The sequence below is a fragment of the Artibeus jamaicensis genome, unplaced genomic scaffold (genome assembly GCF_021234435.1).
Source record: "Artibeus jamaicensis isolate MK-2021 breed Jamaican fruit bat unplaced genomic scaffold, CSHL_Jam_final contig_585, whole genome shotgun sequence".
NCBI lineage: Eukaryota > Metazoa > Chordata > Mammalia > Chiroptera > Phyllostomidae > Artibeus > Artibeus jamaicensis.
In genome coordinates this window covers 345,758-359,659 of record NW_026521894.1, presented here as the reverse complement: position 1 = coordinate 359,659, position 13,902 = coordinate 345,758, and the positions used below count along the sequence as shown (strand labels likewise).

Here is a 13,902-nt window from a genome sequence, read left to right as displayed (position 1 = left end):
TGGGAATTAAATAAGATCATGAATGAAGACACTAAATAAATGATAGTCGCTGCTCTGTTATTTGAGGGAACATCCAGATTGAAATGTCTAACAGACAGTTTTCAAACATAGTCTGAGGTTTAGGTGCAAAAGGCTGTATACCCTAAGTAAGTACACCATCACTTTAAAAGGGGCAGGGAGAATTAAGGCAGTGCATCTTGGGAAACAGATTTGCCAACTTAGCGGATGAGGAGAAGGGGGAAAATGACTTGTGAGAAACAAAATACAGCATCATTATTAAACATCAGAGACACACACTGCATTATATGGAAAGGAGCAGTCCCTACTTTCATCTAAGTAATTCTGTGAATTAAATGAAAAATTGATACAGAATTTTCCAACTGCCCAAGGAGGACTATAGCCTTGGAAGAATGAAATGGAAGAGATATGAAGACAGTTTTTTTTAAAGGCTTCTAAAGTGAAATAAAGGCAGATGGGGGCAACTCATCAAAACAAATGAGAACCCAGGATTCATCAAAGGAGACAGAGTATAAACATATCTTAACACAGCTTGTGGCATGTAGGAAAAATACTACCTACTATTTTTCAAAAATATATAGAAAAGATATGTGAAAAGGGAATGAAATTGACTACAATAGCAAGATGGATGAGAATGGGCCAAAAGTATGGGAAGGAAGTGAAACTTATATAGTTTTGATTTTTGAGCCTTGTTATTTGCGAACTTAGGAACACAGTACTTGGTCTACCCTCAGTGGGACCTTTTAAAAGCAAAAAAAAAAAAAAAAAGGCAAAAGAATTTGAGCTTTACTTGGCAGGTGTTTTGTCCACAGTGGTCTCAGGGGATTGATTCCAAAATTATTTTGTATTAACTACAACACAATGGTGTGGCTGGGAAACAAGGTTCTTACCATGGGAGAAGAAAGATACAAGGAAGGAATAGAGAAAAGGAAAGAACAAACCTTGCGGTGTTAGACTAGCATGGAAAGCAACAGTATAAACTCATGATTTAAGTGAATAAATATAAAGAAAAATATATAAATTTATATAAAAATAAATACACATATTACATTATATGTGTGTATACATGCATATGTGTGTGGGTATAAACACACATATAGGCATACCCTAGTTCTGTCCACCAAAACAAAGAAAAGTCAATAGCAGTGAGCACACCTCATTGGTATTTAAACACTAAAAGAAACCAGGACATCTTGGAGAAATAGCTGATCCCAGGCCTGGGGCTAAGAAAATACAATGTGAGCTTAGACATCTTCTTGTGACATAAAACAAGAAAGTTCTTAACAATTAACAGATATATATCAAAAGGATACCGAGCCAGACTAGAGAGGTTCCCACTCAACAAATTTGATTATAATGAAATATAATCACACTAAATTCATTTAATCTATGAGTTCTTTGTGATTAGGGGGGAAAAAGGGGCAAAGAGGAGGAAAGGCAAGTTCTTCTTTAAGCAAGATTACCTCTATCCAACCCTGGCTGGTATAGCTCACTGGATTGAGCACAGGCCTGTGAAGCAAAGGGTCCCGGTTCCACTCCCAGTCAGGGCACATGCCTGGGCTGCAGGCCAGGTCCCCAGTAAGAGACACATGAGAGGCAACCACACATTGATGTTTCTCTTTCACTCTTTCTCCTTCCCTTCCCTTCTCTCTAAAAATAAATAAATAAAAGATTACCTCTATCCAATACAGGAGAATGACAGAATTTTAAAAATCATAATTTTGTAACCACCAGTATAATATTTGATTCAGACAAGATTTATAAGTACTGCCAACAATGCAGTGAAGTGTTATTAGTAAACAGGGTCTTCAGTCTAAAAATTTCCTATAAATTACTTATTAATTACAAAAAACAAATAGAAAAATCTAAATCTACCTGAACTAAGTAACTAAACTTATATGGTTAACTAAGGGATCAAACTTACCATCACCAATAATATGACAAACTGATATATTATAGTGATTCTTTAGAAGGTGTGATGTGATTCTTTAAGAAGGTGCCAATGTGAGCTATGCAGTGTTCTTGCCTACAATCATAATCTGAGTGGAATCATGAGGAAACAATCCAACGATCTGTAGGACTATGGGATATTCTATAAAATAGCAGGCCTGAATGCATCAAAATGTCAGTGCCTCAAAAGAAAAGGTACCAAGTAGGGCAATAGTTCTAGGTTAAGAAAGAGACATGAAAACCAAATCAAATATGCAATCTGACAAATTCTAGAGTAGGGAGAACAAGGAAGCAAATAATTTTACTGGGATGATTAGGTAAATTTGAATATGGACCAGATATTAGATATTAAATCACTGAGAAATTTCTTAAATGCAGTAATAGTACTGAGGTTGTGTAGGTAAATGTCCTTATTCTCAGGAGTTATAAGCTGAAGTGTCGACTATGCCTTCTTCAACTTCCTTTCATGTGCTTCAGGAAAAAAGGTATCATTGTCCACATTATTTAGAGAGCTACAGATAAAGCAAATAGGCAAAATGTTACCAGGTGATGAATCTAGGGAAGGATTGTACAAGCATTCATTGTACTTTCGAACTTCCTGTGGTTTTGAAATTTTTCAAAATAAAAGTTGAAAAAATATATAAACTTCTGGAAGACAGAGATCAACCAACCCAACTATGAATGTACCTAACATAGTGCCTGGTATAAAAGCAGATACTGAATTCATTATTTTTTTAATTTAATATTTATTGTATTTTTTTCATTACCATTTAGTCACATTATGCTCCCCTCCCCCAACACTTAGCACAGCCATCTCTGTCCATGTCCACAATCCCTCCACCCCTAAAACCTTCCCTCTGCCGCCAGCTGCCATCCTGCTCTCCATCAATGAGTCGGGTCAATTTAAAAATGTTTAAGTTCTGGCCCTGGCTGGTGTAGCTCAGTGGATTGAGCATGGGCCTGTGAACCACACGACCGCGGTTCGATTCCCAGTCAGGGCACATGCCTGGGTTGCAGGCTGGTTCCCTGCAGGCCAGTTCCCAGCAGGGGACGCACAAAAGGCAACCATACATTGATGTCTCTCTCCCTCTCTCCTTCCCCCCTTCCCCTCTAAAGATAAATAAATAAAATCTTTAAAAAAAGATAAAATAAAATGAACTTAAACAAATGTTTAAATTCTTATTTTTCTACCAAGTGCCTTATGGATTGGCTACAGAAATATAAATTCTTTACTTAAATATAGTGTATGAAAATATAAGAGGACTAAAATAATATAGTCCTCTCTGTGTTAAAAGGCCCAGAAATTTGAGATTATAATCACTGTCAGTTTCTCCAGGGTACTAGGTGATTCCATTTACTTACAAAAAACATTTCAACTCCAGGTTTTCTTCAGTTTCACCTTAGAGACAGTCGAGTACATCTTGAATTAATCCTATCAGCATGGTATTTATGTTTCAGTACTCCCAAACATGGGCGGGATTTACAAATGTGATCAGTAGCTGCCAGAGACATAATCCCCATCACTAAATAGTGGCTATTTTAATAAAAGCCATACAGTTATATATGTTTAATAAAAGCCATATATTTGCATATATATGTATATATAAAAGTTCCTTTTCAAGTTATGTTCATATATATGCTCTTATTTTATTTTTAACACTCTGTAAGGTAGATTATTTTTGCTCTTTTTAACTCATCAATAAAGCACTAGATTTCATCATTCTGTAACCTAAACTGGGTATTCTGCTGGCCAACTTGGCCCAGACCTGGAGAGATTTGCTTCAGAAAAGGGAAATGAACAGTGACTAACATTCATGTGATTACTAACCAAACTAAAAGACAGGAAACAGAGGTCTCCTGAGCAACGTGGGTGCTTGTAAGATATGCACAAGAAAAGTGAAGTTCAGTGTCACTTAAGCTAATCTCTATTTGAACCTTTTAAGATATAAAACGATTTGAGCAGTAATTTAGTACTCAATTAACTTGTTTTTTTTTCTCCCTATCTTTGAAGTTTTCACTGTGTAAGTATGGGTTTCTGCAAGAGAAATGAAGCAATGCTCCTTTCCTATTCAGAAGAGACAATCAAGCTGATGACCTGTATGGAGGTCTGGGTAGGCTTGGCTTACCACAGGTGTATTTGGCAAAAAGCCAAATACATACCACATCTTAACACACAATCTTTTCCCCAAGACTGTCCCAAAATACTCCATGATAATCAACTTTTCATATCACTGAATGATCATGCTACATAACCTTCTACTAGCAAAAACTGAACTATGCAGAGAAAGGACCCAGACAAAGAAAAAAAATAGTAAGGCATAAACCACCATGGCAGGTATTATTACCAGATAAAGGCTTTGAAAAGATCATTAAGATTCTTAGGATATAATCCCAGTATGCTGAGTGAAATAAGCCAGGGGTTGAAAGACAAATACCATATGATCTCACCTTTAACAGGAAGCTAAACAACAAAATAAACAAACAAGCAGAAAAAAAAAACCAAAAAACAAAGACACTGAAATAGAGAACAAGGGATAGTGACCAGAGGGGAGAAGGAAGGGAAGTTAAGGGGAAAATGGGGGAGGGATTTGGAGGAACAAATAGGAAGGACACAGGGATGAGAACTAAGGGGGGTGGAAATTGGAGGGAGGTGGGGAGCAAGGGGCGGGGGAGGCTGGGATGGGAAAAATAGACAAAAAACTGTACTTGAAAAATAACTAAATAAAATTTAAAAATTAAAAAAAAAAGATCATTAAGATAGTAAGTTTAGTAATTAGACTAAGAAACAAAAATTTCTTTTTTTTTTTTTTTTTGGTTTTTAAGCCAGGGACAATTCACCCACGATGTTATCAACTAATACATGATCTGCCATGATGCTGGAGACGACTGTGTTTAGCTACGAAGCTCTGCTCCCAAAGGCCCAACTATTTAAAACACTGGCCTATAATAAAGGCCTGAGTTATAGCACACTTCCCTTCTGGCTACCCATTTCACAGTAACTCAACATAGCAAACATGTGCACTAACCACTTTTCTAAGGTGGTTCATATTCTGGATCATCTTCAGAGTGGCTGATCTCATTTATGGAAACTCATCAGCTCCAGATGAAGCCCTCTGACGCTGATCCTTCTGAAGTCTTTCTACTCGTAAAAGACTTACCTTTTTGTCTGAAAGTCCTGCTTGACAGCTTGTAATTTGCCCTTATTCAAACACATACCACCAAAAAGGCATAATACACTGTCAGCACTCTAAAGTTTAAAATCTTCACAGAAGTAATGGCCAGAATAATATCTATACACTTTGGCTTACTGTAAAGAAATACACACACACACACACACATATACCTGCAAAGCAGAAAAAGAAATGTCTATTAGGTGTATATTTTAGATAAGGATGTGTTAGTTAAACTGAAAGATGCAAAGGGAAGATGTTTATTCTCAAGGTAGGGAAAATAAATCAGTTATCCTACACCTATAATCCAAAACAGATAAAAAAGCAGTTTTATGCAAAGGCAACCAGCTGAAGACTGATCAGTGGAACTACTTTCTTCCTCCAGTTCACTGCAGAATCATCAGTCTTCCAGTCCCATAAGAATTGGGCTAAAAAGTGGTAAGAAATGAGGACAATTAGACATGGAGTGAAACAGCAATCGAGGAAGAAATAGCGTAAAGACAAGAGTGTGCAGCAAGAAGTAAGAATTTGAGATTAGGTTTTCTGAAAGGAAGGTGTCATGATCCTGTCCAGAAAAGAATTTGAACTGCGGTAGGTAGACATATTCTGACTAGCAGTGGCTGGGTCAAGAGAATTAGATAAAGAAGCTTCTGCTAGTAAAACACGATTTGGCGAGGAAGGATGTTGAAGCTTCAAGAGAGAGGCTGTGGAGAAACAATCTGCCCATTTTATTTCAATCCAACAGTGAAAGTTAAGGAGGAGGAAAATAACCCTCCAAATTTAGGGGCCTTAAAGACCAAGGTGCTAATGGTGTCATAAACAATAATGTAGACTTTGAAAAAAGTTGATACCTATGACGGAAAAAGATGAAACGTTCAGTTTTTGACATGTTAGCTTTTAGGTTAATCCTAGCCATTGTCTGTGAAGATACAGTACAGACAATGGGAGAAATGGGGCAGCCAAACCCTTTGTTTTTAGGCAGATTCCTCCCTGCCTCCTCCAGGAACCTAATAACTTAATACTGCAGCCCAGTGCTGGATAGCTGAAGAGGAATTAGAGCACCTACTTTACCAAGGAAGACGCCAAGAGCAAGATACTCATTCTAGGCATTTTTAAAAGTCCATGTCACTGAAATCAACTTCGAACACTGAGTAGCATTTAAATACATATCACAGCACTTTCATTTCAAGCCTATTTAACATTTCTTAAATATCTATATCAAAATGTTCGGTCAAATGACTATATGCCAGTAAAGACATCTACTAACAGAAAAAATTTTCCCACCCTACAACTCTCTTAAGAGATTCAAGGCACCTGTCAGCCAAAACAGATTTTTCTCTCAACCTTACTGCCCAGTTTCTCTTTTAAGTAGTAACAAAGGCCACACTTCACTTTTGCTGCACACATGTATATAAATACCTCCATCTCCTTTTCTTCTAACCTTAGTTCAAGGCCAACCACACCAAAGCTTTTCAGATCCAGCACTGGAAGATCTTCAAAGAGAAACTGCCCATTAACCACAACAGCAGCTGCTGGCTAGAACCTGCGATTTAAATCTCTGAAAAAGAAACTGTGGCTTCTGATATTCTAAACAAGGAGGTACCACTTATAATTACAAACATTCCAGTGGGTTCCTTCCTTCATTGATGGCTTCCAAACAAAGGCTGTTTATTCAGTTTTGGTGGTGCTCCCCCAACCCTGACAGTAGCATTCCTTTGTGCATTTCCTGTGCCTTGGCCTGCTCTGCAGAGGGGAGTAGGAGGTGGGTTTTACCTGGCCAGGGCTGCTCAGACCCCTCAAAACTACCTCACGGGGCCCTGGCTGGTGTATGTAGTTCAGTGGATTGAGTGCAGGCCCGCGAACCAAAGGATCGCGGTTCAATTCCCAGACAGGGCACATGCCTGGGTTGCAGGCCAGTTCCCAGCAGGGGATGAACAAGAGGCAACCATACATTGATATTTCTCTCCCTTTCTCCTTCCCTTTCCCTCTAAAGATAAAAATAAATAAAATATTTAAAGAACTATTTTATGTGTAATGGTTTGTGTGGCTGGAAACCAAAAAACCAATGCTTCAGGTTTGTGGTCCACATGAAATACATTTGAGAAAGAACCTCTTAAAACACCCGCACACACACACACAGCCTCACATTTCACAAACCTTGGAAAATGCAATCAACCTATTTTCCAAAAAAAAAAACCCAAAGAAGTTCAAAAATTAACACAGAAGCATTCCAACATTTCTAGCTAAAATTAAAAATTCATATTTTAAATCAATGGGACAAATATTGAAAAATAAAAATAGCAACCTTTCTCTCCCTACCCCCATCATACAAAAATACAGCCTAAATACTCACAGCTTGTTGTATGGGTTTCCCACAGTGCAGAAGGCATTTTGTGGTCACTTCAGTTACAGAATACAAGCTGAAATTAGCACTAAACCAGTTAGAAATGAGAAAATTTTTTTTCTTTTAGTCCTTATATTAAAAAAATGCATAGGCATTTATATATCAGGGAGGTATTTAAAGATAAATATATGAATGAGGTTATCTATCTCAGCCATCCTACAGAGGTCCTCAGATGGAGAGTATTCATTATGAGAACAACTGGAAATGCAATCTCACCATGGGTGCTTTTCATAGCACACCACAGTTGATGGATTAGCTACAATTACTGCATATTTACACAACCATATTTACACAATAAAACTCATCTTATCCGATCCAAACAAAACCTTGCTCAAAATAAACCAAACCTCGAGAAAAGATCTCCTCAGTACAGGCAGTAATCAAACTCTGGTTTCTCTGGTTTCTGCCGCAGCCTTATCCACCATAACAAGCCTCTATCTTTCCTCTTCAATAAAGCAAGGGTAGGGCAAAAATTCTGTATACCAGTTGGGGAGATGTACATTCAACTAATAATACTGTGATTATGAGATCGTTGGAAAATGGGGACTGTATTTTACAGAGATTCGTTCTAAAGTAAATTACAGAAGAAATAATAGGATATCCAGAATTTGCTCAAAATAATCTAAGACAGGAAATGTACAGAGAATGGATTGACTGTGGGTGAATAATTACTGAACCAGGTGATTTGCATACAGGGTTAATTACAACATTCTTTCTGCTTTTGTATATATTTGAAAATTTTCATAATAAAATGGAAAATAAAGAAAATATGATCAACGTAAAAAGTCAACTTGCAAAAATAAATTATTTTTTCTTTAAAAAGAAACAAATTATACTCAATTTTTCCTCTGCTTAATAAAAAGGAACTAGTACCTGGTAAGAAAATCAAGATGTGTTCTTGTTCTTGACTTAAGGTCCTTACCTTTTTTCCTTAGTTATGTGGAAAAGGTTCTATTGTTAATATTAACCCTTGAAAAGGCAAGTCAAAAGCTTAAAAACCTAAAACTGAGGATTTGGAAACCTAGTTTTATGCACTTGACTTATTATAGCAACATAAATCTCGAGCTCTCCCCTATGAAGGTGCTTCAGATGGCATTCACGTTGTGGCTGCCAAATAAAGTCCAGAGGTTTCAGAATCATTTGTCAACACCAAAGACAACCTTACCAAGAACTGGTCCTTTCTTTCCAGAGGTCACTGCTCTGATCCATGGGTTTATTACTTAAAACAGCAATTAATCTTGCTGCCTTCAGAATATAAATAAACTATTCCTAGCCAAGATATTGTCTACCCATGATCCATATCCCGCACTGGGAATCCCTGCTGGGAGGTGGATGAGATAGATGGTTCACTGGCTGGACATCAAGGGACCTGGACCCACCCTGCGTCTCATAGCTAACAGTCTCAGTTCAGTGGTAAGCAAGGTCCTTCCCACTCTGGGCTTTGACTGCCTCACAGCAAAATGGGATTTCACCAGATGATTTCTAATAATGTCCTTCCCCTTTCAAAAATACCATGATTATTAGAATCTCAAATTCTTCAACAGGTAATATTAAGAACAAAAGCTTTGGTGCTAAAATGATGCATTTTCTATGAAATACTTTTTAAATGTGTATATGGATGCTGTATTGGGTGAGTTCCTTTGTGTGCATATATGTATATATGTGTATATATATATTTGTATGAGTATACACACACATATATATGATAACTGATACCATTAGGTGTTTATATGGTACTAATTGTTTCCAACTCAAAGCAGCAAATTTTCAATTCTGCAACAGATGTCGCTATGTGATTTCTCCTTTCTGTGCCGGATTTTTCAGTTAAAAATGCCCAGTGTAATGGTCAATACTATTCTTCCCAAGAAAGAGATAGAATCCTTTGGATTTATTTCTTATAAATTGTCTTCATATGCTGGCAAGTTTCCCTCAAATCATAGCATTGATTAGTTTGGCCCAATTTAAAAAGGTCACCTATGTACAAATGGGCCCTTTGTTTAAACACACACACATAAAACAAAAATTTTTAATGTAAATTCTATGTGGCTGATTAGGCATTAAAACATCACATACAGAAACCCAAAGAATAAGACAATTTATATTCACAGCAATATTATCAATATTTTAAAGCCTGAAAATCATTTGCAATATAGGGCAAAGGATAAGAATTCAGGTATACATGAGGCCAAATGTAACAAGTGTGGGCAAAAGTCACTGAAAAACTTCAAGAGCTCCATTAATGACAATGAAAATTTTGGATTTTGGTTTTCACAGCATGTCTTTGAATATAAATAGTCAGGCTAATATTATAATTACAAGGCATCTTTTCAATCTGACACTCACTATCAACCACTTCCTGACACATGTCATAGATAGGTGACATCTCTTTCCCTTCAACCAATATCCTCCAACGACCATCAATCTCAACAGGTAGCTAGCTTTCTCTTCTGTTGAAATTAAGAACTGGGAGAAAGGATTTCAAAATCTCCCCTTTGGACCCAGGAACCTGTTACCTTCTGAGGTTTTACAGGGTGTGGAGCAAGATGAACAGTTGATGACCAACTCAGATAAGAATACGAAGTCAGGAAGTGAGAGAGGATGGGAAAGTGTCCTGTCGGTTGGCTTCTTTCAGGTCCTACTCCCCTTTACCAGGAGGGTCATTGGAGAAAACTGGATGAAGCATGTACAACATCCATATGAATAAAGCTCTTTGTTCCAGAGAACTGCCTCCTCTTTTATTCCCCCCTTTTTTCCGTATTTGTTCATTTCAAAAGATTGCTCAATGGGTCTCTTGTTCCTCCAAAATGTCCCCGGCAAATAAAGCAAGCTTGTCTCGTCACACAAGTCACTAAATGAAGCCTTGTGCGTCTCCAGTGACACACTGCAAATATAAAGTGGCATTAATGAGGGATATTTTATCAAAGCTATCACAGACAAGTGCAAGTCCCTCCTGCGGCTATTCAATGTGATGCAAGGAAAGGCAACAATAGCAGGGCAGCACTTTTGTAAAGTCCCTGTCCCTGGTATTCAAGCCCCAACAGGCCACAACAAGCAAAACCAAGCCTTCAGGCTTCCCAGCACCACCACAAACCCCCCACCCATCAGACACCCTCCGTAAAACTGAAAAAGGTAAGAGGTGGGTGACCAACCACAGGTCCCTAGGGGGATCGGAAACAACATCATGCATGCACCTAAAACATAACAGACATGATTTACTCTGGAGTGAGCTTAGAAAGCCCCATTTTAGCTGCATTTCATTAACATCCATTCCATCCAAACATCACAGGAGGGCTGGCAGATTTTCTCCAAGGAATGGATGGATTCAGTTACGGGGGAATACACAACCAGAACGAGGGCCCTAGGTCACTGTCCCAGCAAAGATATAAATGAAACAAACCTAATTAAGTTAGAAGACAGTTCCAACAGGTTTCTCTAACCCTGAGAGTGGGAACTGGAGGCCTCTGAGAAAGCTTAAACTACGGAAGGAAAGTCACCAGTTCCCACCTGCAATCTACTCTGGTAGTCTAGGACCTAAGGGCAAGATCAAGACCCTTTTTCAAACTGATCACACACGCACAAACCATAAAAAAGATTTGAAGAAAATCATCTAACCCCCCTCACTACACATCAAACCCAATTACTTTCTAATTTGAACACAATCTGATAACCAGAGTACAAACAGGATATACACAAGAGCAAGAAGCTGCTTCCATGGTAACTGGCAACAGAATTTTCTTGTAGCTTTGACTGGCACAGTTGAGTTCCAGACCGCTCCTTTCTAAATCAACACATATCCCTCGCTGGGAAGGCAACTTCTTTCTGCCACGAGATAGTTACAAATATAGTACTGTTGCTACTACTACTTGGTGCCTTCAATGAGTAGGCTTGACAGAGGAGGAATAATCTAATCCTGCTTTGCTGCCAAGCGGCAATGCACGGCTCCCATTTTTTAGTCTAAAGGCACTATCTCCGACCAGCGCTTTCCCCCCCACCCCCCTTTTTTTTTTTTTTTTTTTTGCAGCCTGTACAAGTCTATTGTTGCCTCTATTATGCGCCAGTTACCGAGCCTTTACTCAAGCTCACGTTTAACTGACACTGGCGCTTTTTACAATGCAGCAACACGAAGAATCTTTCTCAGGAACATTCTATTGAACCCATTCAGTCAGAGACATTACCCGAAATGAAGTTGTAACCACACCGGCATCGGCTGAGCTCAATTATCTCGTAACTCATAAATTAAGAATTCACAGAGGAAAAACACATAAACAACATCCAGAAAGACAGACCCTGGCACGGAATTAAAAATCCTCAGCTCTGGAACTGAAGCTGCTGCCAGATTCCCACCACTGTACGTTCCCAGTATGTTCCCCAAGCCGAGCTCCCCTTCAAGCCTGTTTTTGGGGAGGAAGCGACCAACCCGACATCCCCCAAATCCAAAGCTAGCACCCCTAGACATTCCTATTTCCTACAGCGTGTCTCCTGCGGTGTTTACATAACTGTGTGTCCTCTAGCGTGTAAACAAAAGGCTCAGCCCAGGCAGAGTGGAGCCCCGGGAGAAGCAAGGTGGCTACACCGCTGCACCGGCACTGGCCCGGGGCTCTGCAGGTGGGGGCTGAGCTCTTGCTGTCCTCCGCCACTTGTTGCTCGTCGATCCTGCAGCTCCAAAGCTGCAAGGAGGGGCTTTGCAGGCTCCGAGCCCTACTGCATTCCCTCCAGCACCTCCCCACCCCACCCCACCCCCCCGCGGCCCAGTGCTTCCCAGTCCTAGCTTCCCGCGCCAAGCCCGAAGCAGGAGGCCTGAGTCGCGGGGACGCCGCGCGACCCTTTAGCTCGACGGTGGCGGGAACTGGAAGCTGGGTGCAGCACCGCCGGCCTCTCCGCTGGGGAAGAGCTCCAGCTCCCTTTTGTTAGCAAAAGCAAACACTGCCCTCTTCTTTCCCGACAGCGCCAACGCGCCCGGCAATCGGGCAGCCACACAGCGTGCTCCTGCCGAGTGCTCGGCGTCTTCAGGGAAAGCGCGGGGCGTGCACTGACGCCCCTGGGCAAATTCCCAAGACAGCGCGGCACGTAGGGAGCTCGTAGAGGCCCCAAGGTCCTCTCTGGCCGCAAAGGCCGCGAACACTCCCTCCACCACCCTGGCGTTGCCTAAAGAACGGGCAGACTGGAAATCTGGTGTCCCTACTCGCGGCAGAGGATGCAGTGAGGCAGGCCGACTGCGGGCTCTCGGCTCCTACCCGCAGAGGCGGCGACAGCAATCGCCCCCCGCGGGGCCGGGGTGAGTAACTTTCCCTGCCTGGAGCAGAGCCAAGGAAACCCGCAGCCGGGAGGAAGGGGCTGAAGGGACGTGGTACGGCTGGAAGGAGTACTAGGGGCGCGCAGCTCGGGGAACAGGGGAGAAAAGCAGAGCTCAGGGAGAGAAGAAGGGTCGATGAGATAAGTCTGGGGATGTCCTGTGGACCAGAGAGGGATCACGCTGGAGGCGGCTGTTAGTCAGCCATGGGGGTTGGGGGCAGGAGGGCCTCCGGGATGGAGACTTGGGGGACCCACTGGAGAGGTTGTGGTGAATGGGCATCCCTGGGAGACGCGAGTACCTGCAAGTTACGGGGACAACAGCGAGTTTGGACGGTATGCGGGGTGCCTACGATTTATCCCCTTACCCCCAATTCTCTAGCCCTGCCCGGGCCCCCATTCTCACTCCACTCCGCGCCAAGCGGAGAGAGAAGGTGTGGGTGCAGTCATCCCTAAGGACTTAATGCACACTCAGCTGGACAAGGAAGGAGGGAATGACCGATCCCTTCAGCCCCTTCCATCTTAGCCCTGAGTTTCCCCTCCACACTCCCTCCGCTTCAGATTAGGAAGTGGGGGGCGGTTGTCATGGAAACGTTTCCACCACCACCCCTCCTTGGCTACGGCTATTGGGGTGCCTTAGGAGCTTTAAGGGGCCGACCAGTCAGTGCCCACACCTACCTGTGGGGGCCAGTGCCGCGGTGGAGAGGAGTAACAGCAGAAGCCGGAGCCGGAGCCCGGAAGGCGCCACCACCGCCGCCGCCGCTGCACACAGGGATCCACTCGGCAGCACAGGACTCGCCATGTCGGGCACCTGCCTCAGACTGGCGGCGGTGGCTTTCTCTGGAGCCGAAGCGGAAAACTAATGAGATGCTAATAACATGCACTGGAGGCGGAGTCCGGGCCAACCAATCACAGTGCTCATATCCCAACCCCGCTCTCCTAGGACGCCCTCCTCCCCCACCCCACCCACTGGCTCTGGTGCTCGGCGACGCGCCCGCGCCACCTAGGGGCGGGACTGAGGGGAGGGGCGTATGCAAATATGGTTATGTTGGAATTCTTTTTCGCTTGCTT

General features: G+C 41.8%; 1 protein-coding gene across 2 annotated transcripts in view; it reads right to left on the bottom strand.

Annotated features, from left to right (window-relative positions):
* The window catches only part of CADM1 (cell adhesion molecule 1), a 394,995-nt gene extending 381,329 nt beyond the window's left edge, over nt 1-13,666 (bottom strand). For both annotated transcript variants that reach the window (XM_037147378.2, XM_037147379.2), the window contains exon 1: nt 13,510-13,666. In XM_037147378.2, the coding sequence (XP_037003273.2) occupies nt 13,510-13,633 (124 nt within the window). In that variant the 5' untranslated portion in view covers nt 13,634-13,666. The remainder of the gene's footprint in view (nt 1-13,509) is intronic.
* Nucleotides 13,667-13,902: the final 236 nt, after the last annotated feature.